The sequence below is a fragment of the Pholis gunnellus genome (genome assembly GCF_910591455.1).
Source record: "Pholis gunnellus genome assembly, chromosome: 11".
NCBI classification, from domain to species: domain Eukaryota; kingdom Metazoa; phylum Chordata; class Actinopteri; order Perciformes; family Pholidae; genus Pholis; species Pholis gunnellus.
The window spans coordinates 16,681,097-16,705,708 of record NC_136538.1 but is presented as its reverse complement, the minus strand read 5'-3'; the positions used below and the strand labels follow the sequence as shown (position 1 = coordinate 16,705,708).

At 40.3% G+C, this 24,612-nt stretch overlaps 1 protein-coding gene across 1 annotated transcript; it reads left to right on the top strand.

Annotated features, from left to right (window-relative positions):
• Positions 1-13,002: 13,002 nt before the first annotated feature.
• Positions 13,003-15,956, top strand: LOC306703149 (G-protein coupled receptor 26-like; the record flags this gene model as incomplete). The annotated part of the gene is made up of 3 exons (XM_079169006.1): positions 13,003-13,673; positions 14,590-14,703; positions 15,704-15,956. The coding sequence occupies 3 exons, from the start codon at positions 13,003-13,005 to the stop codon at positions 15,954-15,956; spliced, it is 1,038 nt and encodes a 345-aa protein (XP_079025132.1).
• Positions 15,957-24,612: the final 8,656 nt, after the last annotated feature.

The window sequence follows — 24,612 nt, the reverse complement described above, 5'->3', positions numbered from 1 at the left end:
AACTCCTCGGCAAGCCAAAAAATGACCCGAATAAGACGTTATTAGCCTATTTCAACAGGTCCCCCTTCCCCCCCTCCCCCCAACCTCCGCCCTGTAACTGGAGGGGTTGGGCAATCTTTTAAAGCATTACGGTTCTAGATTCTTCAGCTATCTTGATCCAAATAGCTCTGAACTTCAGCCGTCTGCGGTGGTCACGTTCTGTTTGGAGATAAACTTTCAAAATTGCACTGGATTGACACACCGGCATGTCCCCTCTAACATGTGTACCAGCACAAGGGCCTTTTTGTCCAGCACTGTTCGGTCAGGACCCACTGTGGACAGCGCTGTTCCTATCCTCTATGCAGGAGACATGAAGGAATGCACGCGGAGCTCAGTAACTGTCTGTTGAAAAAGGCCTCACAACGTCTCATTTCCTTTAATGAGATGGCCTCTAAGGCATCCGGATGGACCAACTAAATACAGATTAACCCTCAGCATCATCGGCAGCCACTCAATCAACATGACTGACTCACTTGTGCATGCATACTTATACACACAACTTGCATACGTCTATACAGTCTGCAGTATAATACTGACATTGGTTTAGTAAAATAAGTCATATGTTCCTAATTTCTCCACTTGACCACAGCATGCTTAGTTCAAGAACTCTGCCAACTGGAAGTTATCTAAAGCACATTATCATTAGAGGCCAGATTACGCTTCAGTTGAAGAGTTACCTTTAAAAAAACGGTATAATTCACTTTCAATAATGGACAGATGGTGCCATCAGAGGGATGCCAAAGAACTCCAACACCACAATAAAGCAACGCTATAACCCGATTCTGTGAAACCCCAAATTACATCCATAACTTTAAAATGAAATATTTGCTTCCTACAATATCTGTGTATGGGAACTACGGTATGATTAAGGTTAGGGAAAGCTGGTTATGGTTAATATGAGCATGAGAGTAGATTGCATGTCTGTGACAGAATGTAAACGCCAGCGTCCTGCTTTACTGTCGGACGAGCTTCACATACATCTCCCAACTTCTACACAGTTACTTTCCCTCTTGCTATACATATGACATATGAGCATTTGAAATAATGAAAGTCCTGGGACAATAATCTGGCTGCAGACTTACAAAGCCCCACATACATAGTACCTTTCGTCTTCATATCTCATTTGATAACAAAAAAAATAATCTAGTTTTCCATAAATACTTTTTTTAAACTGATCTCAGAAGCAGAATTTCTTGTTTTGACCCACAACATCTGACACCATGTTGGTCGTCTGCAAGTCGAAGCAAGTAAAAGCAGACTCCCACGGCTTCAGGGCAAAACAAGCTAAAGTGCAGCTTGACTATAACCTATACACCTGCCTGTAGATCCCAGCCAACAGCTCTGGCATGTGAGTTTGCTTTGCGCTTCGTCTAGTTTTACAAAGAGGGGTTTTAAGTGCAATTCAATTCACAATTTCCTCTTTTAGCTCTACAGTGAGATACACTCTCCGAAATGTAGCCCCTCTAAACCACACCAACTTCCTGCTCAAAGACACAAAAGTGTACACTATGAAAGCAGTCAAGAAGCCCCTTTCCTTCTGCTTAATCTGCTTTAAACGGACAATAATACTTTATTTATCCAGGGCGGTGGTAGAGTTGTCCATTGGTGAGATGGAGAGGTTGCACTTTTAATCATTTAGATCATGCAGAAAGTAATCCTTGGAGAGAAAGGAAAAAGAAAGTGATAAAGGGGGAAAGACTAAAAAGAGGAAAGGAGGAAGGAGGAGAGAGAGAGAGAGAGAGAGAGAGAGAGAGAGAGCAAAAGAGGGGGAGTGTTACCTGTACCCGAGGAAAAGAAACACCGTCAGAAATACTAGGATAATCCTCTTGGTTTTAATGGTTTTGAAATGCTATGAAAGATTAGGTAAACAGTGCATTTGATTAATGGGAAAAGAAGTCAATTGGCCATGGAGCGTGAAGCAGCACACAATGCTCCTTTCATTTCCTCAGTGCTGCTGAGAGCAGAGATGGTCACAGGGATGTCTTTGCATGGACAGGATTCCCCGGCGGAGAGTACAGTCTCACACTTTTTAAAGATTTGGAAACATGAGCGGGAAAGAGGAAGTATTAATGTGTGACACACACACACACACACACACACACAGAGGAGTTAAAGAGGATAAGGAAATGGACGGAGGGTGATTAGGAATGATACCATTCCGTTTTTGATGACAGTATTTTGTGTGAGGCTAAATGCTTCACTTACTCATCCCTGAAGTTTTGAAACCGACTCTTGACAAACTCGATCTCTGCAGCCTCCCCTCCTGATCCCTCTGTCCCCTCTCTGCAGGTAAAGGTCATCTAGCCCAGGTGCTTGCCCTCCACTTGACTCCTTTCCAGCAGGCTGTGGCTAAAGCAGAATCTGCAGTGACCCATTCTAACTCAATGTCATCTATGCATGATCAAATCCCCCCAAACAGCTTAGCTGGGCCGAGTCAAGGCCTTGGGTCTAGGGCATTAGTCATATGGCAGTTAGAACGGTAGAGGAGGGGAGGAGCAGATTAGACTGAGAAGCTCATGCAAAAGTGTCATCTGTAAGGTTTTGAGGGGGAACAGGAAGTGGTGAACTCACTTTAACCAAATACAAAACAACATTTGGTAATAATCCTCTATCAGCTAGGATTCAGAACCATTTATATACAGCATGTATATATATCATTATCTGAGAAAAGTTAAACGTAACACCAGAAAAGAACGTCAATATTCGATGATTCTGCAAACTTAAAAACAAATGATGTCCGATTGGGACTTCCTCTCTTTCAACTATATCTTAAAATGGAACCTACGGTCTGGTTGAGGTTAGAGACAGATTGTGGTTATACCAGACATAATATGGTTAGTTAGAACTACTTCACGCCGCTCCACCATGCCAACCCCCACATCCTTACTCTCCACCTCGCTGAAGGGCTACTTCCTGCATTGGCACTGAACTCTGGCAAACGGACGTAACATGGTGCAAACTCGTCCGATGCGGACGTGATTCCTCATGATGCTGAGCTGGAAAAGTCCACCAGTCAGACACCAGAAAAGCAGTATCCATACAAATGATGTTTTTTTAAAGATATGTTTACAAATAACAAAAGATAAAAACATTAGATAAATCAGTATCACCAATAGTTCAATACACCCAATGCTTTGCAAGAAAAGAAGAAAAAGAAAAAGTTATGTTCTGACCAACGGGCTGAGTGACTCCGTGTGACTATTTTTACTACTAAATCTATTTTATATCTCAAAATCATTCTTTTTTTCCTCATTTCCCTTTTTTTGTCTGTGTGTTGCTTCATCTTTTGTTATCCCACTTCACTTACATTATTTCTACATCATACACACACACACATACACACACACATGCATTCACTTTCTTAAAAGGTCACCCTCGAAAGTCGCAATGCCTGTTTAAGAATGTATTTAAGTAGAAAACAGGTTAATCGCTGAACACAGTAAACACTATGATTTGTTTGGTTTGTTGGGGCTCTTGACCTCGAGCCACGGCACATTCTTGACTGACGGACTACATGGGATCAGAAGGAAAAGTTTACCATGAGAAGACCAGCGTTGACCATTAACCACTTATTGACCTTGACAACCGATTTGTCTAATAGTGCGAGTTTAAAAAGAGAGATAAGCTTAATATTATGTGACAAACAACTTCTTCATTGCACCTATGTAGAATGTTTGTTTTTCTGCATATATATTGATCCGCAAACATTTAAAGAGCGATGACTCAACATGCTTCAGGATACCAGAGAATCCACAATGGCTGCTAATCCCCGACCAAAGCCAGAGGCAGCCCAAGGCAGCATAAGCTCTCCGGTCCTCGCTGCTATCACCTCCCTATTTACTGCCATGCCATCCCTACGGCGCTTTCAGCCACTCTCCTCTTTCTCCTTTCCATCCGCTAATCCTCTTTAAGGACATTACCTGCTAACATATCCAGTCAGAAGGTATAAAAGCCCAGCTATCTCTTTACTGCCATCGGCGGTACGCTAAATAGGCCATTAACGGAGGAAGGCAAATGGGGGATATCGTGGTTTTGACCCCAAATACGATTCAGATCCTGGTCTAGCTGAGTGGCTGTCTGAGGTTTAGCATGTGTCGGTCACAATGGAGCTGAGGGAGAGGAAGGGCATGATGGGGAAAGAGCTAAAGTTGAATTGGCCTTCAGTGTTTCAGACGTTTTAAAAGATGTAATGTTTTCTGTGCTACTTGTGAGGTGTTTGTTATACAGTTAAAGGCCAGGTTTCAAACGGGAAAATGGGAAATCAGGGACTGCTATAGTGCCATATCAACTTTCTTTTTAAAAAACATTTGATGTTACATTTTTACTTACACTAACTAGATGTTAAAGCAAAATGGGGAAACTTCAGACACTGGTGCCCCCACATGGCACAGAGTGGTAACTGTTGGAAAAATCTTAAATTCATCATCCAGAATTCATGTAAACTAATGTGAGTAAGCGGCAACACTCACGGTTCATCTGTGATTCATCTACAAATAACAAGGAACAGAAAGGGGTCAAATATTGGTGATACCATCTCTTGCTAGACTGAAGGTATTATGTAGCTGTAAAGAAGAAAATGTGTGTATTGATTTAAACTTACTTAAAAGAATCTCACACCCTATATATGTTATACTAGGGTTAGGGTCATTATGAAACACTGCTTTAACAACTAACACAAAAGGTGTTTTACTCGCTGCTGACGAAAGCTACAACGTCCTTATCAAACAGTTTTGCAGTTTGTTCTCCGTTTCTGCTTACGGCCGGTTTAACCTGCAGACCTCCCTGACCAACAAAGTCAGTCGTTGACTTGGCCCCGGGGCAGGGCAGCTGTTCATTTGACTGCTGATGGAGTGCCACTGACATCACTTTAATGAAACGGCACAGGCGAGTGCTGACAGCTCAGACAGCACACCGCAGCATCAGCTCACCTCCACCAGGTCTGGCTGGCAGAGTGTACAGAGAGCAGAGAGTGCCCTCCTCTGGTCGAAACAGGAAATGACCACCACAAGGACCAGAGGTGCTCCGGTAAATACATTCCCCCTGACACTTCCTGTCTCAGTCAACTGTTGAGGAAGAGTTGAATAAAGCTAGGGAATAACACTCATCCTAATCAGTTAATTAGACAACTAATTAAGTATGGTTAAAATCTCAATAGGTGGTCAGATGACCTTATTAGTATTATCAAGAGCACAAGAGCAGTTTCTTCCCGCAGGCCGTCACACACTGACAATAACCCTCTAACTCCAAAATATCCACTGCGACTGCGGCCATTGTTGATTATCGTTTTACAGTTCTAAATACAGTTTTTTAAAATATGTACATCTAAATCGGTCACTGTCAATATAAATCGTACACACGCTATACAGTATACATCTTTACCTACCTACTGTACATAAACATCCATTCCATGTATATCTATTCAGTGTTTCTGTGCACAAGTTGTATTGTTGACAACTTACAGAACACTTGACTTATAAAAGTTTAATTTCTATTTTATCGTTTGTCATTGATGCTTTTTACTTATATCTATATAATATTTATATGTGCACCTATTTTTTCACTTCTTTTGTGCATAACAGTCATGTCTATTCTTTACCTTTATTGTGTTGTCCTTGTTGAGTTGATTCAAATTCCTTGTATGTGCACACAATAGAGATTGTTCTGATTCTGATATTACAATAAAATATCTGCCTACTAGTTTTGAAATATTTGTTCTTATACTTTTCTTTCAAATAATAATATATCATGTCATACAATTGCTATGTCAAAGGAATAAGTTATTTATTTCATACATGTTTTCATCCACTAGAGGGAAGCACTGTATCAAAGGTGTATCTACATACAATACTTCACAATGGTTAGGAAGACATGAGAAGTTGTTACAGTAAAATGTTTATAATATAATAACTAATAACTAATTAATCATTTCTGTCACAGAATCAAGAACACCGTGAACATGACCGAAGACATTTTGTGAAGATGTTAAAATCATTTAAAGCTCTTTTCCCCTTAGCATCTGTGCAAGCTCAAACAGCTGTATGTGAATGTAATTAATTGTAGCAGCAGTCCCGACTGTAAGGGAGGAGCAGGGAACAGACGAATCGACACATCCATCCACCCACGCCCCAGACAGTGTGGGTGGAATCATTGGTGCCGCCGCCGTGTAACAACAGTGGCTTTTTATCACAGCAAATAGACAAAAAAACAGGACGGATCCCACTTTCATCATTTCCTGTGAAGGGGCGCAGTAACTTCCTCCACACAGCGTGCTGAGGTGAGATGAGCCAGTGAAGCATCAACATTCAAACACATTTAGTCTCACGCTTCCTTCCTGTCTCTTTGGTTTAAATGGTCAGCGGTAAGGAAGACACAGAGTTATGACGTATCGTACTAATCGACTGTCTGAACAGCACTGAAACTTCAACGAGGTTTCAAGTTCTCATTCCTTTTGATATGTTTTCTTTCTGTCAAAGTACCAGCTGTCTCTGAATGGACATGTTGCATTAGGTTCCTGGAAAAAAAGATTCTCCTCTTTCCCCACTTAAACCCATTACTTCTAGTGCTGTGTACAATTGAAACCATCATCCCACATCCACAAGTGGAGAGTGTAAACCATTATTTTTCTAAGATTGAACAACCAAGCCAAACAGAGCTGCAACAGAATATCTGCTGCTCACAATACTCTCTGTGCCTTAGCCGAGATGAGAAAAGAAAATACATTGGAGCAAAAATATATTTTGCAGAATTTTGTATCTGTAAATCAAGGAAACGTCATGTCTTTACATCAGAGCAGCAACAACGAGATGATACGCATCAGTGGCTGTATGATATAGATATACAAAAAAAAATTGCTCCATTTGTAGAAGTACAAAAGTCTGTAAAATATATTTAACTAGTTTGTGTGCTACTAATGAAGCGCTAGCGTAAGTTCAATCAGGAAGACTATACTCTTGCATGCCTAAGCCCGTAGTTTATTTCTCATACTGTACATCTGCCATTCACTCGTCGCGCATGCTCACTCATTATTTCTTTGCTTTCATTGCTCAGGGTTGTCAATCATGAAATCAGTTGTTTACATCAGCTGGTCTGCTCTATCCAATAGCACAACAAAAACAATTACATCGTTAGCCTATCATCTTGCTGCTGTCTCTTTTAAATATGATTGTCTCTCTACCTTCAGTACCTTCATGCTGCTGTTAAGCGCTGCCCATCTCCGCCCAGTCTTCGCAGATTCATTAGCTTTATCAACTCATCATTCTATCAGCCTCATCAGCCACCACCACCACCACCAGTGTCTGGACTCCACGGGGGGATTTATGTTGCTGCTGCGCAGGGCAGACGCCCCTCGATTACAAATCTGTAGAGTCCAAGTGCCAAAGACTCTGTCAAGACTTTATCGTCACATATCATCTGTTAATAATAAACAATTGTCTTTTCTTCATCTGACTTGTCTCTCCTGATTGAACTAGCAATTGGCCTTCACAGACTGTGCTTTTACAACAAAACATCCCCTCAAGAGATGAAAATACACAATACTTGCATTCTTGTGATTTAGCCGTCGCTCCTCTGAGTCACCAAACTGACGTATTAAAGTATGAATCTTGACATAGGACAAGCAGCTTGGCCATGGATGTGAAGCTTACTCTACAGAAGTGAGACGGCTGTCCAAGCACTAAACAAACACAGAATAATACGAAAAGACAGCCTCTGAAGTTGTGCATGAGCCAGTTGGGGCTGCAGCCAGGCGTGCATTTATTTAGCCCAAGGCACGAGTCATCTGTTGCTGGCACTGCTGTCTGCATCACGCATATAGTATTGCTTTACGATGCTCATGAGGATGTTTTAATCAAAGAAATTCTATCCAAGATGTCTGTCCTTGTAGAAACTAATTACCACAAGAATTGACAGATAGGGAGACACACACATAGATGTGAAGCTGTGTGTTCCAGATATTAATAGAATAAAACCAGCCAGCTTCAGAAACATGCATGAAGGTCCTGACATGTACCATCCTTATCCCTCATTAAGACTCCCTGCGTCATTTAAAAAAATGAAAAGCTGCTTCCTGTCATGCTTGTGTACAGCGATGTCACACTTATTAGCAGAGAAAGGACATCAAAGCAGATGGGTGCGCACGATTAACTGAGCCTGGAATCGCTGGGAGAATGTATGTACAGCCAAGATACAACCAGCCATTTGAGGTTTAGCCAAAAAGGAAAAACCACAGCCTTCAGATCTACAGTGAAATAAAGAAGAAAGTGGCTCTGCATCTAACGAAAGGAGTGTACTCAGTAAACTCTGTTTTGCAGGTGTGGAAGAGTGATACAGTCGGACGAAGAAAAAGGCAGATTAAGATACCAAATATACGATTTAAAAGTTCAGTTGTAGTGGAAAAATGAGAGTCAAATTGGAGTTATAGCAATTCTTTCAAAACCGCGATCAAAACTCACCTAATTAAATCTGCTTTTAACCCGTGATGCTAATTATATAATGTGTTATTTTTTTCTTATAATGTAATTCTTCTGCCTTGTTTAAATCATTATTGCTTTTACAGTTTCTGTTTTTACCATGTGAAGTGCCTTTGAGTACCTTTTAAAGCGCTATACAAAATAAATGTAATATTATTATTATTATCATAATCATCTGACCATAGCATGGCAGAGAAAGTGAAACAATCTGCTCCTGCAGGTTGATGAAGCAGCAACTGTGCAAGTAGACACAGGAGATGTCCGGCTAAGCAGACAAATCAATATCAAAGTCAGTTTTAATTAGCTAATTCATAAAACTACACAAAACAGACAATGCTGACAATTCATGATATTGCTTTGTTTGCAGAAAGATGACACCGACTACCACGTGTTCTTGAGAGCAGGCTCAAATTGTGTGGTCTCAAAAACGTTCTACCTGTTCCAGCTGGCCCATGGAAACTTCTGAAATGCCACTGCTTCAGGAACAAAGAAACACAGCCTTGCTTTCAGCTTGACCACCCTGTATTTTCGGTTTATTCAAAGGGTTTTGAAAAGGCTTCAAAAGACAACACATGGGAGAATTTGTATCTCTCTTCTACTACAGTGTACAGCACCAGCTGTGCACTGCCTAACCAGCACCAAACTGCCGACAGACAAAGTTAGCAATTATAGTGGAAGATTTAGCAGCTGGAATGACACATTTATTTCAGGTCCTGGAGCTAAAACAGAGCAGAAGGGAGAGTAAAAATTTAACTCATATTCATCTGGTGGTCTGAACTCCAAATGAATGATATGGTTGCTCAATGTCTGTTAATAATGTTAAAGTTAATAAGAATCCTAACCCTAACATTCCCACAACAAATTCATAAGGTAATATAATACATCAGTGTTGTGTAGCTTATTCTGCCGTCCCCAAGCAGGGGAGAAAATGCCCCAAACTGATCAGCCCATACAGGAATATTCATGTTTATCACTTTGGACATTAGCAACTAAAGTAAGCACTTGCTAGAAAACGCCACAATAAATTAGCTTAATTTTTGGGATTTATACCAATGCAAATTAATAAAGATACATTGAAAATGAGACTTAGCAAACAACAATGCAGCCATAGCTTCCATTGCCAAGCAAACACAACCTGAACTGAGCCCAAACATGCCATGTCACAATAAATTAATGAAAGTAAACAAGTAAACTTAGCTGCAAACGGTCTCTGGATGTATTTTTTTGATCTTTCATGTAGAATAGTAGTGAAGGTAGCGGTTAGATCACCAGGTAGAGCGCTTAAGTCTGAGTCCTTACCGCAGCGGCCCGAGTTCAAGTCCCGCCCAGGGCCCATTGCTGTCATCTATTCCCATCTCTCTCTCCTGCCTTCTGCTCCGTCTCTCTCACTATCAAATAAAGCACAAATGCCAACAATGTATTAAAAAATATATGTACAATAATAGTGGGGAAGAAGTTCTCCAAAGTTTATAAAACCAGAATGCATAATATATGAGATAAAAATACATTTGCTGTAAATGTGAATTATGAAAGAACTGAAGTTCTCCAGAGGATTATATGTATGCCGTGTGTAGCTGTATAATCTTTCACCTCATTAACTCAAAGTCTGGAGGCAAATGAAGTTGAACTTTATCCTATTTAGGGGAGCACTGCAGAGACTTGATGCTTCGTAAAAATAAAGAATAAAATATTATATGTTTCACTGTCTGTTCCTTCACATCCTGGAAAGGGCAGAAGTGAAAAGCCTCTCCCTCTCTCTCTGGGGAATTAATTAAAAATCTGCGCAGTCATTATTGGCAATTTTTCATTCCTGATAATTTATAGGATACCTAGACAGCTGAACATGTGACAACTGTTGTAACAAATAGATGGTTTCTCTTATACTTGTAGCCGGACAGAGAAGAGAGCTCTTTCAATTAAGCTCTATAGATCACATCCATGATTTTGGTCCTGGAACTAATCAGAAGCAAATCACTTTCTGCAAATGAGTAATTTTAACTTTCATCCTTACTAGGGGGTCTCATTGAGCATGTTAATTGAAATTTTGAAAGAGCTGAAATGCATGGTCGTCTGTGACAGTGGTAAATGAGTCAATTCTGTATTCAAAGGATAGGTGAAAGTAGAAACCATATTACTAATAGAATATAACGGTCATGTATCACAGTCATTCTTTTTGTATGATCTGTTTTGTTTACAGTGTAGATCCCACTAGCACAGCTGTACGTCCTGTACAGCTGTGCTAGTGAATCAGTGAATCATGCCTCACACATGACACCAGACCTGGATCAAATAATAGTCTGTTCAAATCTACTGGAACACTTGATCAGTGGAGAAGATTTAGATTGAGGCAATTCACAGAAAAGTATTCTTCATACACTATCCACTGCTTGCTTGACAATGTATGTACTATGAATGTATGTACATCTCAGTACATCCTGAACTGCAATAACACCAACAGAGCCATATGATTTATTACCATCAGTGGTGAAATACAACTAAGTACATTTACTCAAGCACTGTAGGCTACTTATGCAATGTTGAAGTACTTCAACTTTACTATTTTCATTTTATGCAACTTCACATCAGGAACTCCACTTCATTTTGTTCACAATACAGTTCAACTTTATTTTGGAAATCAAGATTTTACATGCAAAATGTATGTTCGATTAGTTTATAAAATATGATACATTGCAATAGATTTAATTATCTCCATTAGCTGCAACATTACAATGCTGCTCAGACATTGAACTGGGCACGTACCTGTTCTCATCGACGTGTTGTTATAGTTATAGTTCCCCGTGTGTGTATATGCTGCCAGTTTGGGTAAGGTAAACTACGTTTGGACACTTTCACCACGTTGTCCTGCTGCTTTCAAGTTTGGCAATCCTCTCGGAGAGATGTTTGAGACCCTGAAAGTCTGTTGTTGACCCAGACATTATCCCATCCCAATAACACACGCGTGCTAGCGTCTTTTTTTACCAGCGGTTTGGTTTGTGACAATATCCCGCAGCTGGTGGGCACCTCAATGTTTAATATTGAGCTTTGGCTCTAAAGGCAACCTCTTTAATTGTGTGTTTAAAAAATATGATCTCTCGATCCACATCGTTCATGGTGACCGCAGTTTACGTTACCTTGCGCCATAGCCAAACTACAAGCCAATGACGACAACAGTAGTTGGCGAACAGCCAATCAAATAGCAGCTGGGCAACAGGTGAAAATGTGTGCCATCCGCCTACATTGCCGAAGACATTGAGCATGAACATTGTTGTTTTCCCACCGTCATGCACTTAACATTGCAGCATGAGTCTATCTTATGGATGTACAGGTCTCCACACTTCCCTAACCAAACACTATTTATAAATCATTATTTGCAGCCACTGACTAAAGATAATAAATAACTGTATGATTTATGCCATGCATTAATCCAGAATTATATTGACTGATGAATATGTTGATAATCATAGGCCTACCATTAAAACCACATAAACCCCACATTCTGTAGCCAGCAGGTGGGGCTTTTCCCTGATGTGGGGGGAATTTTTCTGCTGTTATGCATGTAATGTAAGAATTTGAATGCAGGACTTTAACTGAACACCTCTTAGCCACTGGATATTTATGACCTTGTGGCCCCTATTCTTCTGATCTTTACTCCTATAGAAATGACAGCAGAGTTGGTCATTATGGCCTTTCCTCCTGCTTTAGACTAATAATCTGGATAGAGTAGTCCACACCGCGTCCAAGGCTTTGAACACTACACTGATGAGGCTCTGTACATTTTTTGCTGCTGAGAAATTGTATTATATAAAGTGTCGACGGTGATTCTATCTAGTGAGACACTGACTTGCAAAATAAATAAACAAATACCAACGTTTAATACGCATGAACTAGATCGTTTTATCCAGGGTATTACTCGCACAAGTCATCTCATTACCAAAAACTGCTGTGTTCAACGTGATGCTCGTGACATCGACTTTACCACCAACCACGCAATTGTGCGTGGTGCTTCTATTTTTTGCTCTCGAAAGCTATTTTTGAACAGGGGTGCACCAACGTGCTATAGACTCTAGCAGAGTAGACAATATAGCGACAGAGCCCGAAAGCTTACTTTCATGTCCCTTTCAGAGCAGCGTGTCAATGCGCAATTGCGCAGCCAGGAAACTCTGAGCTGTGAGACCAGAGGCAAGAAAGGAGCTTGAAAACTACCGCAGTGCCTGTCGGAAAAAAAGCCTCCTGCTGTGACCCCATTCCCATGGAAATTAATTTCAAATGTTACTCATTATGATCAGGTGAGCACTATTTCTCTATGAATTCCCTGCGGCTTGATCTTGGACGGTATTGGAGGGACCGTTTCGTTAATTGACATTTGGACACATTGGGAGGTTAAGCATGACAATGTATTGGACCCATATATGTTGTGGCAGCAACTCACGATGACAGTTCGCATCAGGACAGTGGATGCACTTATCAAAAGTCAGGATATTTCAGGGGAAGCACCATGGACGCAGCGGACATAGTTGCATCTGTTTTGGTTTTGGGGATAATTATCGTGTCGCTGCTGTCCAACGTTGTGGTGCTGATCTGCTTTCTGTACAACCCGGAGATCCGCAAACAGGTACCCGGTCTTTTTATTCTCAACTTGACGTTTTGCAACCTGTTGCTAAGCGTGTCAAACATGCCACTAACTCTGGTCGGGCTCGTCACCACGGGCTACCCCGGAGGCAGCGGCTTCTGCCAATTTGTGGGTTTCCTCGACACTTTTCTCACCACTAACTCCATGCTGAGCATGGCAGCTCTCAGCATCGATAGATGGGTGGCGGTGGTGTTCCCTCTGAGCTACCACTCAAGAATACGGCACCGGGATGCAGTGGTAGCGCTGGCATACACGTGGATCCACTCACTTTGCTTCTCAACAGTGGCCACCTGCCGCTCCTGGGTCGGGTTTCATCACCTTTACGCTTCGTGCACTCTCTGCAACGTCAGGGCGAAGGGAGCCGGGACGCAGTTCGTCATTTTCACGGTGGCTTTGCACTCCCTCACTTTCCTCCTCTCGCTGATCGTGTTGTGTGTAACCTACTTGAAAGTGCTGAAAGTCGCAAGGTTTCACTGTAAACGCATCGACGTGATCACCATGCAGACGTTGGTGCTGCTTGTGGATATCCACCCCAGGTAAACAATCACAGAGATGCATTCAGTCTAATCCGCTTGTCCTTTTGATGCATTTGTATTTCACTGAAGTGATTTATATCTGTTCCCTTTCAATTTGTCCACTATAACATTTCAGAAGGAGCATTTTGATCCTGTGGAAAAAATTAAGAACATGCTCTTAGAGTGTTTAATATGGAATACCAAAAGGATGGTGGTGGGTTTATTCTTCTTTGCTTTGCAGAAAGTGCTGAATTTTTTGAAGATGGACAGGAAAAATAATATATTTAATCAATTTATTCATCAAAAACGCTGCCTGGCTCCAGATTGAGGATTTGCTGTTTTTATCTTTTTAATCAATTTCTACAATTTTTTTTTTGGAGTTTGGACAGTTGGTCAGACAAATTGAGCAATTTGGAAATCTTACCTTGGGTGCTGTGATGCACATTCTTCCGAACACATTTTATAGTAATCTGTAAAAAACTAATATTTTGAAATGAATCTATCATCAAATAAATTGGTTACAGTAGTTATTTGCATTACCACACAGTCAAAATATACTTTCAACTATTTTAAACCACACAATGTATACACAAAACTTTCTGTTTGGCTACACATGAATATAAAGGTCTGAGTGAACTCTGTCAAGCTTGTCTGCAGTGTTTACATTAGTATGTCTCATTAAGGTCAGAAATGCCTCTATCATTTTTTTTTGTTTATCTATCACTTGCTATCCATCCTGATTTACACTTTGAATGGCTCCCAATTTACATAATTGATACATGTACAGTATCCAATGTAATCCTCAGAGATAACAGGGCACAGTTCACTGCTTTCTTCTCATCCATCCCATATGTTTTCTCTGTGGACTGCTTCATTGTGGCTGCATGTCTCTGATCATGCTTCCTGGGTAGATAATGGTGCCTGTGTGCTTTGGCAGTGTGCGGCAGAAATGCTTGGATGAGCAGAAGCGGAGGCGGCAGAGGGCCACCAAAAAGATCAGTACTTTCATCGGCACATTTGTGGTGTGCTTCACCCCACATGTCATTACAAGGTGAGCAGAGATTCATTAGATTCTAAATGGGGTTTTTGTGCGCTTGTGTGGGAATGCATGTCTAAGGTATTTAACGCCACTGTATCATCCTCACTTGTCCTTTCTTTTGAATCACACTATTGAAAAGAAATGCTTAACATACAGCGTAAAGGATATTGAACTACAGCTCAGCAATAAAAAAAATGGAATTATCTTCCTCGTTCAGCTTCATAAGTACAACTCCCCCAGGACTTTGTTTCCCTTACCTTGTTGCTGCTAACTTCTACTCGCCTTATCGTTTGAATACAGATGGTGATCATTATTTTCAATGCTGTCTTGTTATCTGGTAACGTTTGTAACTGCTTCCTTTTCATAATGTCACAGCTCATTGGCTCTACACTCATTTCTCATCCTTGTCACCAGCTGTGAGTTTCCACAGCTGGGGAGATGAGAAGGAGAGAGCCAGGGAGAGAAGGAGAGAGACAGGGAGAGAGGGAGATAGCCAATGAGTTAGTGATGGTATCACTGGCTCTCATTAGTATTAGCCACACAGTATTAGTGGTGGCAACCCTGTCAGAAGCTGTTAATATTGTGGTATGGAAATAGAAAGGAAGCGCATTAGGAGCAGTGTGGTGGTGAGACACGTTCGACTTAAGGAGATCCTGCCAATTACGAAAAGACAGATTGAAGACAAAACAATGCTCCTGTTGGTTTTTACTTTGTCTTTAATTTCATGTATAAGGACAAAAGAAGTGTCAGGCACTGGATTTGTTGTAAAATTATTTTAGCAGCAAGAAGTCTGAAGCTGCAAAACTGACACCCATCAGTTCACGTTCCCCAACACAGTGGTGACATTTCAGTGAAGTGAAATGATGACATTTTGTCAATATTACAGAACTGGGGGAGGGTCATTAGCTTTAGATGTCTTCCACTCCACTTACACTGATCTAAGAATTGGCTTGCATCTTGCTTATGGATGGTGTGTGACCTTTCTTTCTTCTTTTGTTTTTTGTTGAGGTAGAATTGTAGAGCTGTTCTCCCCAGGGCCCATAAGCCATCACTGGGGAGTGCTGTCCAAATGTTTGGCCTACAGCAAGGCAGCAAGCGACCCGTTTGTCTACTCGCTGCTGCGTCACCAGTACAGGAAGACCTGCAACCTTCTGGCTAACAAAGTCCTCAAGAGGAGTCCACTCAACTCCTCCTCCCTCAGGATGGAGAACAGCGCAGCGAGGAGCGACAACCACTCCAACACAACCAACAACATCCGACAGTAGATTGACCTCTGCGTGACGGTGTAACATCAGAGTGAACTGTTAACGTAATTATTGTTGAAGGACAAGGCTGGCAATATTCTCTTTTTTTCTTACTTTTTTTCTTCAAATCCCATGAAAAGACTAAAACCGACAAGACGACTTTCCCATCCTGTCTGTAGATCATGCATTCCATACTGAGGACATACGTCTTTAAAATGGATCACAAATACATAAAAAAAAACAATCAAACAATTTTCTTAACCAGGTGATCACTGCAGGGTTTTTTTGCAACTGTTCCTTTAACAGAAGTAAAACGTGTTTACAGTGTACGACTCTCAGCAGCAGATTTGGTACACTAGCGAATATTTACAGAAGCAGGACTGCATACATAAGATCAATGTAAAATAAACTACACTGCCCATGTAATGAAGGAACATGTCACCCAGCGAGTGTGGCTCATAGATGCATTTGTAATAGTTTTTGGACAATGATGGAGGTGTAAGGCCCAGAGGAATAATTTGTATAAAGCTTTGGCTACACAGGAAATAATAATCAGTAGGATCCATTCATTGTAAAACTATAGAATATCCTTTAAAGAAGAATTGACAGACCCCTTTTGTAGGTTATGTGTGTAGATTGTAATGGCATTAAGTATTTCAATACAGATGTAATACCGTCTTTTTCCGCAAAGACTGACAGTTTCCAATGAGCTTATTTCGTAGCATTCTGGTAAATGTGTGTCAACATGTGTTTTACATCACACCTGAACTGAATGGCAATGTTTCTAAATTCAAGCAAAACCTCTGACCTCAATGAAGATTCTCTGGCTGGATAAAGTAGTATAGTATATGTTAGAGGGATAATATAAAATAGATGAGTATTTTAACTGATGGTTTAATTGAAATGACTGTATGTTGTAGCTGTGAGTTCTAAAGTGCCTTTTAGACTACATGAGCTCGCTGATTTAATCAAAACACAACAGAGGAAACCTTCACATTCCGTAATTTTCCTGGTATTCTGTGCTGTGGTCCAGTGTGATGATGGAGCCTGTGATGCAGTTTGGTGACATTGTAAGAAAGTTTTTAGTGATGTTTATTTTGTAATAGCCACATTGTATTGTTGCATCGAGCAGAACAGGGTGAAATGTTATTTGAATGTGGTAGCAGCTATTCTGTGATGTGTAATTAACATTTCAGCTCATGCCGTGTGAGCCGCTGTGTGACGTCTGGTTGTAAAAATGATTCATTTTGACCACGCTGGCAAATCAGGATGTTGTGTTTTTACTTTACTGTGACAGTATGAAGACTTTTAAAGGCTTAAAATCTATTTATTTTTGTGAAAACTGTGTCTGATTTTTGCTAAATGCATTTGTGACTATATTGCAATAAATGCTGTGCATTTTGACATTTTAAAACCTCACACGTTTCTTCTTATACATCTATTAATGTCTGTAATCATTGCTGTATGACCTGAATAGACATCCAAGCTCATTTTTAACAATGCTTTACCAAACGACAAGTCTGCCAAATCTTAACACCTTTATTCTCCCACGCTGATCAAGTCAAGGAGAAGGAATAATGAATTTGAAAAATAATTTAAGATGTGTTCCACCCACCACTGCTGCTGTTGATGTGGCAGCAGAACAAAGACTTTTTACAAAAGCATCGGGGCTGTGAGTTAAAGGCTTTTTTTTTAATTGTAGAGCTGCTATAGGGAGTGGGAAAAGAAGAAAAGTAGCCAAGAAAAACAAAGGATAGTAGGCATTACCTCACAAAGTCAAAAATTACGGGGAATTTGCGTCGGCCATTCACCATCATAAACCAAATTTCAATCATGTACCATTAAAAAAACTCTTGTTAACCTCCATTTTCCAGCTTTAATAACAAGCGCCTGCAACAAAGTCTATTCTATCTCCATCAGAAACATGAAACATGAGACAATCATGACTCGTCACCCACCGAAGCTGCCTCCACCAAGGGGGGCAAAACTACATTCATCATATTATTGTAGTCAGTAGTGTTCCCCAATCTAGGGGAATTGCTGGAGGGTATTCAGAAGGTTTGGAAGGATCCCCAGTCTCTAATCTCCTTGGGAGACTCAGTGAGTGGGTGAGAGGCAGACACCAACCTGCCATCCACAAAACGCTGCGCGCAGACCTTGTGATTAAGCCACAGCATGTAGGAAGTACAAGAAAGCAGAGGAGGAAGGCTGAGAAGACGAGTGCACTGGCTGACTTCACACAACCCCGACGTGAGGGCAAGAGTGGTTCTCCCTGACTCATAAAGTAAAGGTTGTGCCTAAAAAACCTCATCACATTTACTTAAGGGATTCCATCACGTCACTGAAATTACATCCCATGCTGCCACACAGTCACAGTGCAGCCACCGTCTCTACGTCTGACTGAAAGGAAGTTACATACAGTATGTCCAAATGTTGCATGAAGGAGACAGCTGGGTAAAGCTCAGACCTAAGACCACACTTGACACAAAAACATCCTGGCTCGAACATTAAATAAGTGAATTACATTCATTTGGAAAAACATGTGGATAATAACTTTCCTAAGTCATGAGAATTTAGGAAGAGAAGAAAAGACATGAATTTAAATTGTTTAACTGCATCATAAACGAAAGCAGCTGTCAAATTGTGCAGAACATCCAGAGTAACTTGAGTCACCCACGAACAGCAACTTCTTTTAATCAGCAGCAGCAACGCTGAACTGTATAAGTAATGAATCCTCCACAACTCACTGAGAAAACTTAACTGATCAAATCTCTTTATGCCAACAAAAGTATACACAAATACAACAAATATATATAGCATACAAGGCGGATCACTGTTCGCTCCCTCAGGTCTGCTCATTAATCATACTATAAAAGGTGTTGCACGTCAGCTGGTGTTCAAACACTTGATCATGGCAGCCAAAACATGAAGTGATAATGAATACTGTATGCATTATTGTCTCATTTACTAGCAGTCTTTTTTTGTTTTGTCTTAGCCCTCAACCTCTGACAGACTTGGCCATAGCTCTGGAGCCACCAGACTGGCTACAGGCATTTAATGTGAGTCATGGGAATGTTGGACCCAGAATTCACGGTATTCCCCATCCCTCGAGTAAACAGCCTGCCCTGCTCACAGGACAAATAATAAAAGACCATCTATTTCTGTCCAGGAATGCTGTATTTGTTTTTGCTGTGGATTGTAAAAAAAAAACGTCTCAAATGCATTTGCAGCAGTGTTTAAAAAGTAGCAAGGTCTTCAAGTGACAAATCTCAAACCTCTATTATACAGTTTTGAGGACATGTAAGGACTTCAGATTAACAGCTTTTGATTTTACTCCTTTGATTTTATCCAATACTTTTGGAAAATGCCTCATAGACACAATTGTGTCAATTCAAGTAGGAGATAATGCCGTTCAACTGAAGTCATGATGATCAACAAAACCTGATTCAGGGTAATCCTCCAGAAGGACAAGGTGTGTTCCAAGGGTCCACGTACAGCATAAATGATCTGCATTAAATTACATTGTAATCCATCCAATACTTGCTGTGACATTTCACTCTGAGACACAAATGTCAACCTGCTGATGATACAAGAGGATGGTTCACCAAAGTCATTAGGAGTCATCCTCTGGGTAGCATGGATATCTGCAGCAGATTCATTGGCAATCCACTTTATAGTTATTGAGATAATTCCCTAAAAAACAAACATGTCAGCCTCATTGTGGTGCTAGATGTAAAGTCAGGGGGTGACTTAAGTCAGTAGGCTTCATCCTCAGGGGACCATGAATGTCTGTTCAAACTTTCATGGCAGCTCATCATTGTTTAGATATTTCCAAGAGCCACGCAGCTAAAAGGTTAAAAATCAAAATTATTAAGAGGGATTTTGATGACTTTATTTAAAAAATGAATAGCAGCAAAGAGTTAGAAAAGAGCCATATTTTGCTTCTTTAACTAAATGTAAGTCGCTTTGGACCAAAGTGTCAAGTGCCAAATAAACGTCTTGATTTTACAGTTATGTCAATGAAAGAAACAGAGAAATAATCACAGACAGTTGTGTTAGACATACATGTTTAAAAGTATGAAAATTATGAGTTTTCCCGTGCTCCACACAAGCGGCAATCAAAATGATATATAAAATGCAATAATAGATAATCGCCTGGCAGCACTTTGCATATCCCAAGCACCACGTTGCTCCAGATTCAAAGCAATGAAGGCATTTAACAACTTAATCCAATCTGGCCTTTACATAAACATATTAGACCAGTGTCCAGCTATACGATCTATAAGATCACCCGTTCCAGCAATAGCTTCAAAATAATCAGCTGATGGGTTAAAATATGTGTTTTGAAATGATATGCGTGTTCAACATTATGTGCAATATGAGCAACATATTTATGTCTTCTTCAGATATTCACAAAGAGTGAAAAAAGAAAGACTCACACACAGATGTACGATAACAATTATTCTATACAAGGGCACTTTACATACAAACAATTACACAAAAACAGAGTCCCTTCTCCCACAGCTGCATCACATCTTTCAGTTGATGCAGAAACACTGGCTGCTCCTTATGTCTCGAGTCACATCCACAGCCGAGTAATGCTGCTCTGCATCAAACAACAGCAGAACTCCAGAAGAGGGAATTCAGCGACAAAAATAGATCAGAGGGTAAAAAATGCTCCACATGTTGTTATTTCAGTCCTAATCAAAACTCAAGATAAGACAGCCGACAAGGTGTAACCATGAGGCCTTTATTTGCATGTCAATAACAAGTGATTGTGGAGGAGCTTGCTAGGAGTGTTATGAGTACTTTTTGAAGAATATTCAAGATTACTCAATGATTTACTGGACGGCCACATTGAGCCAAATGTGGATGAAGTTAGATTTTTACTTTAACTGTGCCTGCTGCTGACAGTTAATGAGAGTATGACGTATGTGTATTCATTCCTCAGAGTGGTTTGTGTGGGTAGCAGAAAGAAATAATCTGCCGTAGCATAATGAATACAGAGAGGCGCATAAATGTATTATAGATTAGAATGTGGTAAGGGAAGATGTAAATTAATTCCCCTCTGTAAAACAAAATATGTTTGTTCTGAAATTACTTCTTGAAAAAAACATTCACTTTTGATCCAAGCAACAACTACATGTTATATGAAATGGGCTGAGGAAGTACAATACATCAGCTGCATCTGAACACCTTGTTCAATCAAACTGATACAAAGCTAAGTGCCACAAATGCTGTCTTGTCTTCATGTCTCCAGTTAGCATGCTGCCCATGTTTACCAGTGCTGCCCAGTATACAAGGCACATATTCAGACAGCCGCCTTCTACTTCATTGATGGAGCACTGCACGCAGACTCCCAACCTGCTAAAATTCCATTAACTTGTCTCTAAAGTGTTTCAATTTAAATGAAATCCATTTTCTTTGCCCCACATCCATATTGCATTTTAAAGTACAACGTTTTAGGCAATAATTGGAGTAATTAGTGCTACAGTGGCACTGCAATAATGTTATTCTATGAAAACTATTTTCACTTTTCTATCCATTCAGAGTCACTTTACATTATATAAACACACAGTCGTACCTTTACCATGGGGCATTTTGCTAAAAAAGCCTTTGATAACCTCAGGCTGATGCCATGAAAGGCATTTGACAGGTGATCCCACCTTTCTCATTACGCTGCTGTCAGCTGCAGTGATAGCTGTGTGAGATAGCTGTGTGTGATAAAAATGTGCCAAAAAGACCCACAGTGACATGAGGTACCATTAGAAATCCCATCAGACAATAATTGAGACCAAAGAGGGGCACGTCTAAACTGACACAGAGACGTCCTATCCTCTTTTAAAGGTGTGTTGGGGTTCAGAGAAAGTAAAAGCCGAAGCAGAAGTATCCACTCAGGGTTGTGTTATATTTGAACGGATAGCATTCGCAGTTTCATGCCCTGTGAGAAAAAACAACAACAAAATATCTTCTCATGCTGAGTGGCACATTGTGGTGAGGAGAGTGTGACATTCAAATGCAACAGGATGTGAGTGTGGCTCAGTTACCATATATGTCTCTTTCCAGGCCCCTTCCACTCATTTAATACCCTCAACCACAGAGGACATCTGAAAGAGAAATCTAAGGAGGAGCCATTATAAGGGAGAGAAAAAGACCCAATGGGAAGGGATTGGGAATCTATCAACAGGACAGAGAACAAAACAGATCCACGCAATTATTGTTTCAGCCAGCTAAGAACCCATGGCTTAGGGAAAATCCATCACGTCATTTCATTAGGAGAGACCTCAGCAGTGAAAAGATCGGAGACAAAGGAGCCGCTTTCTGGAGAATGGCGGTTTGACATGGAAAAGCTGCTTTACACTTGATAACAATAACGAAAGGGAGGCCTGGGATTGCAGATTACTTTCTAGTAAAATAGTACGGGGGAAAAAAAAGTGTTTGAATTATCTAACAAGAAAGGGAGATGATCCAATGAGAAATAGAAGGGCTCCATACTCACTGCCTTCTATTGTGGAAAGGGTACTATTTCGAAATTAATGTATTAATGCTTCTTTGCACTCTGGGATGTTTGCACGCTGAGGTGGGACTTCAAGTAAAAAAATGTCAACACTTGACGAATTCTCTGTCGCTTCACAGAAGAAAGATCCATCGGCCTGAAGTTCTCATGTTCCCCAGTGTCGGCATGGGTGTCCTCTGAGTGCTCCAGTTTCCTCCCACACTCCAAACACATGCAGTTCAGGTGTACTGGAAACTGTAAGTGTGATTGCTTTGTCTGTGTGTCAACCTTATGAGAGTGCCAACATGTTCAGAGTATATGCTGCCTCTCACCCAGTGTGAAAATGGGATAATAAGTTTAAAAAGTGCTAAAAAAATGTGTTTCTAATGCTTTTGTACAATTAGCGTTATTCACTGTTTTTGGTGCATCACATCATTCTATACACGTTAGGTCATGCTAACGGCATGGCTCTATGGATGCCAACTTTGGTCCAGACTGGAATATCTCAACAATTATTGGATGGGATGATATCAAATTTGGTAGCAATTTCCATGGTGCACCAAAGACTCATTTAGATGACACAGGTGATCCTCAGAATTTTCCTCTAGCACCACCATGAGGTTTTCAGGCTGTGAGTGAAATGTATCAACAGATGTTGGATGGATTGACATAAAATTTGGTGCAGTCTTGGTTCCTTGATTCATTCTTTTTTTCTAGCGCCATCATCAAGCCCACATATTGATTTGTCCAATACTTTTATTTATAACCAAATACCTCCAAACTCAACTTCAGCTGTACTTTGTGTTTTAGTACTAATAAGCAAATGTTAGCATGCCAACATGCTAAGCTAAGAAGGCAAACGTGGTAAACCTTTTATCTGCTATGCAAATGGCACATAGTGCAATTCATTACAGTAGTGGAAATACTAGGTTATGGAGTACTAATCTTGTGTGTGTGTGTGTGTGTGTGTGTTCACTTAATCATAATATAAGCAACATCATCACTGACAGCAGCGGACATGGATTAGCAGGCATGTGTAAATGTGTGTGCCTTTTTGTGCAGACGTGCAGAGAACGAACTAAAAGGGATGAGGAATAACGGGAGTGGCATGACATTGAAGCTGACAGAGAGGAGACATCATCACCTGCTGTGAACTGCGAAGGCTTCATGTTCATTTCCTCTTGTCACATCGCTCACTAATAAAGAGACAGAGCAGTGAAGCTACGCTACTCTGCAAGATCCAAGCTGATCGGATGTGCTTAACCACGAGAGAAGAAAACATAATGCAAGTAGTGTATTGCAATGTAAGATTATTTTTAATAAAACACATTAGAAGTTGTTTACGCATACAGAACTTTTGTATAAATATTCTGTAGTTATAATTTTGAACTTAAAATGTGATTATGATTTGATAATGTAAATGCAAAAAATGGTTTATTATAAGCTAAATAAATTAATATTTCATACAAATCTGAGTCATAATTTGTCACATTATTTCAATACAAAAGCGACTATCATTGCATTTTAAGTTAGAAATAATTAATATTAGGGACAACTGAGAAGAATGAATCAGAAATGTATCAGCACAGCAGCATAGATGGCAGATGCAGAGCGAGACAGAACTTAAGACAGACTTAAGTCTTCTCTTGAGTTGCCATGGTTTCAGTGCCATGCAACTTTTGGAAAAATACTGTGTGTGTGTGTGTGTGTGTGTGTGTGTGTGTGTGTGTGTGTGTGTGTGTGTGTGATTACGTTCAATTTGGCACTAAACACAAGCTTAAGAAAAGCGATACTTTTAACTTACAGTGTGAAGGTGTACATTAATTTCTTTTCATATCATTGACTTAGGATTTAAAAAAGTGGACAAACTGTTGACTGGAATTATTTGAGAGGTTATTATGTCCTAATAAGGGACTATTTTCAGTCACTATTAAGCCCTCTGAAGAAGGCAAATGTCTTCTGTCCGTCCTTGAGTGACAAGTTGTTAAAGCACAAGAACACATACCTCATCCACATTTAATTAAATCTTCCATTATCACACCCTTATGTGCTGTTGTGAACGTCACAATATCATCTCTGCATATAGCGTAGCGTGTGTGAAATTCAACTGAATTCAAGAGGTTAAGATAATGTTAATTAAATTCCTCTGCTCTTGTATACATCCAACTCAATACAGACTAA